The 4,041-nt window shown below is 37.9% G+C and overlaps 1 protein-coding gene across 1 annotated transcript in view; it reads left to right on the plus strand.

Annotated features, from left to right (window-relative positions):
* The first annotated feature begins 2,239 nt into the window (after positions 1-2,239).
* LOC114008904 (uncharacterized) overlaps positions 2,240-4,041 on the plus strand; it is a 17,247-nt gene continuing 15,445 nt past the window's right edge. The window contains exon 1 of the mRNA XM_027774203.1: positions 2,240-2,340. Within this exon, the coding sequence (XP_027630004.1) occupies positions 2,316-2,340 (25 nt within the window). The 5' untranslated portion in view covers positions 2,240-2,315. The remainder of the gene's footprint in view (positions 2,341-4,041) is intronic.

The following is a 4,041-nucleotide window of genomic DNA, read 5'->3' on the forward strand; positions in this document are numbered from 1 at the left end:
TCGGGATCTTGGGCACGCACGCACACGCGCCCGGCGTGAGTTTTAAGCCACTGGGTCTGGGACACGACCGCGGGAGTCCAGCGACATAGCCATTACGCTAACTGCTGGTTCCCAGATTTGTTTTGTTTTGTTTCTGGCTGGAGAACACAGGCACCTTCTAGCCAAAAATAATTTTTAATATCGGGGCTGGCAGGTGGCATGATGGTTAAGGCGCTGGACTCCCATATGGCTGACCATGGTTGGAGTCCTGCACCTGGTGGCTACTGTCTCACATTCTCTCTTTCACTCTCCCTATGTCCTTCTGGTCAAATTAAAAAATAATAAAAAATACACAAAACTAAAAAAATAACCCTTCGAAAAAAGGATATGGCAAAGGAAAAGAGTGGTAAACAAAAATAAATATAAATAAAAAGATTAAACATACATTATTTAGGTATTTATGAGATGGCCAGATAGCAAAAACTATTTTAAAAAATGTCATTCATCCTACTTAAGACAGCTTGTCCTACATGGAACAGAAAATGTCAGTTATTTATGTTATTATATACCTATTAGAGAAGCAGCAGTAAGTAAAATTTTATTCCTTTCCCTTTAATTTTAAATTCTAAGTACCTTCCATCCCACCTCTACTGCAGGTTATCTTTTGGCATCTGAACCTAAGGAAAGAAAGAAAACGTTCACAATTGTATTGCTTCTTCTATTTTCTGACATTGTGAGCAAAATAGAGCTTATGAGCGAATGATACATTACACAGAGCAAATAATTAATCAAACTAACATAAATGATAGAAATGAACATAACTGTTTTAATGAAAGAAACTTTGTAAAAACCAAAGTATGTGACTTAAAAAGATGTTTGGAAATTTAGGTATAATAGAAACGATATAACCTATACGATGTTACTACTTATTCTGTCTCTTTGTCCTCATCAGTCAAATGGGAATATTAAAAAATCTGCAGGAAAGCGTTCTGAGGTTAAAATGTGTTTATAGGCATAATAACTTAAAGTGGTGCCTGGTGAGTAGTAACAGTCAGGTTTAGCTATTATTAGTTTCTGGTTATTGTCTAATATATACTGTTTTCCATTGGGGAAAATTTTAAACTTAGTGAAATAAACTTTAACTTAAAAAAAAAAAAGTGAATTTCAAAAATTTAATTCAGAATTTTAGTTGACACCTGAAAGCAGTTTGCGTTTATTCCCAACTTCCCATCTATCACTTTTTTTCTGTATTAGAAACTCTTGAACAGAGAGACCAGCAGTTGGTGTAATGGCTATGTTGCTGGACTCCCATGTAGTTGACTGCGGTTCAAGTCTCGGACCTGGTGGCTTAAACTCATGCCGGGTGCGTGTGAGTGCGTGCCCAAGATCCCGAGAGGAGAATGGAGGAGAAGGGATTGTGGCATGGCCGTACTCCCTTGGGGGTGGGGAGGTGATTTCTCACTTTCTATCTCTCTGTCTCTCTCTGTCTTTCTGGAGAGTACACACACCCTATAGCAAAAACCTCTCCAAAAAAAAAAAAAAAGGGAAGAAAGAAGGAAAGAAACTCTTGAACAGATTGATCCACTATCAAAGAATATCCAATGATCTGAAATCATTGAATGATTGATCTGAAGTGACCTAATGGTCATTTAAATAATACTTCTCTCTTTGTTTAATATATATCTTTATGGGGTAGATTTCTCCCCATATTTCAGTCGAAATGACATATTGCAACAGCATAAATATAGAAGCAGATATGTGAATCCAGCTGTATAATATTTTCTAATTTTGCCAGAGTACATGGGTACTAGCCAGAGACACACAGAGAAAAAGGAAAAGCCCTCCCCATAGGGCATGATCAGGTTCGGTCTCTTCTCCTCCATTTTTCACTCCTTTTGGGGTTTTATGCACACATGCATATGCAGCTGGTATGTTTTCTCAAGTTACTAAGTCTGAGAATTCAGATGTGTAGTCAGCCATGAGGGATCTAGCCACCTTAATCACTAGGCCACAGGCTGGCCTGAGTCTAGCTGAATTCTTATTAGTCAGACATTAAAGATATTTGTCTTGACTTCTCTCACTAAATTGCTTTTTTTAATTTTGGAAAATACAGTTATTTTCATGGAAATATGTTAAATGTGTTAATATGCAATTAGTCATTTTTCATAAATTAATAAAGTATACCACTTTTAATTCTAATATAGTAAATATTTCTTTCTTCATGCCCAACATGTTTTCTCTCCAGGAACTCAAAGTGCAAGACAGTGGAAAATATTTGTTACTAACAGACACACACTAAAGGAAATCCAAAAATGATGAAAGATGGAAGCTAGAAGATGCATGAAGAAATAAGCTTTAAGGGTAAGGGTAGATAACATGTATAAATTCCAATAGATATTTACTGAAAAAAATTATACTCTCATATGGGTTTATAAAGATACATAGTGTTAAAACTTATGGGGATCAGCAGGTGATATGGTGGTTAAGGTGCTGGACGCTCTCAGATGGCTGACCACAGTTCGAATCTTGGAGTTGGTAGCTTACTTTCTTACTTCCCCTCTCTCTCTGGTCAAATTGAAATAAATGAATGAATGAATACAATTAAATAAATAATTCTTAAAGAAAAAAATAAAAAAAGAACCAGGGGACCAGCAGGTGTTGTGGTTCTTAAGGCACTGGACTCTTGACTCCCACATGGCCAACTGTGATTTGAGTTCTGGACCTGGCAGCTTGATTAATCTCTTTCTCCCTCTCTCTCTCTGGTCAAATTAAAAATTAATTAATTAAATTAAATAAGTAATTCTAAAAAACTTACGACAGAAGTAATGTATAGAAGGTAAATGAGAAAGAAGGTAAATGAAGTTAGTGTCTTAATTTCCCTTATTTTAAAGTTTACTTATTTATTCCATAAGCAAGAGAGAGAAGCACATCCACCAGGATCCTGGTACTATAATACATCCCGTCTTAAACAGCCTTGTATGTGCCCATAGGGTATGTGCACTTGCTGGAGAGACAGAGAGACAGAAAATGAGAAATCCACCTGCCAGGGGGAATGGCTGCACTACAGGCTCTTGCGCCCAGCATAAATTTTAAGCTGCCAGGTCTGGGACTTGAACCACAGTTTAATGCGTGGACTGGCATCGTAACCATTATGCCATCTGCTGGTCCAACAATGTACTTTTTTTTTTTTTTTTTAGGAGAGATTTTTGCTATAGGGTGTGTGTGTGTGCTGCTGAAAAGATAAAGAGAGAAAGAAAGTGAGAAATCACCCCCCGGGCAGATGGCCACTCTGCAGTTCCTTCTCCATTCTCCTCTTGGGATTTTGGGCATACACATACATGTGCCCAGCATGAATTTTAAGCTGCCAGTTCTGGGACTCGGAACTGTGGTCGACCGTAGGAGTCCAGTAACCCATGATGTATTTCTTAAAACATAGCCCTGTCACTAAGGTGATGGATGACTATGTGTGTGTATCACTATACCAAAATACTATGAACTAAACATTCATTTTGAGAAAATATGGAAAAATTACACAAATTGACTATACGGAGAACGTGAAGTAAGCTTTACAAATTTCAAAGGACTAAAACCATAAAGTATATTCTCTGCCTCCAGTAGAGTAAGTCAGAAATCAATAATGGCAACAAAAGTAGAATATATCTAGTACTTGAAATTTTCAAATGTCTCTTCAGGGCTGACCTGAAATGCAGCATTTATGTGCTGTTCATAGAAAACTGGGTCCCACTTGGCCAGCTGTTTAGTTCTAGTCCTGGACCTGGCAAGGTGTGCATGCAAGGTGTGCGTGCCCAAAATTCCCAAAAGAGTGAGAGATGGAGGAGAAAGGATTGTGGCATGACCATGTCCCATGGGAAGTGCTTTTTCCTTTCCATCTCTCTCTCTGTTGTTCTCTTTTTGTTCTCTACCAAGTATACATGCCCTATAGCAAAAAGAAAAACAAACAAACAGAAAACATCCTGGACATGTATGCATGCTGGCTCTAAATCCTGACAAGATGGAGAAATGGAGGGAAAAGGATTGTGGTGTGACCATGCCCTGATGGGA

The sequence above is a fragment of the Tupaia chinensis genome, unplaced genomic scaffold (genome assembly GCF_000334495.1).
Source record: "Tupaia chinensis unplaced genomic scaffold, TupChi_1.0 Scaffold000414_1, whole genome shotgun sequence".
NCBI lineage: Eukaryota > Metazoa > Chordata > Mammalia > Scandentia > Tupaiidae > Tupaia > Tupaia belangeri.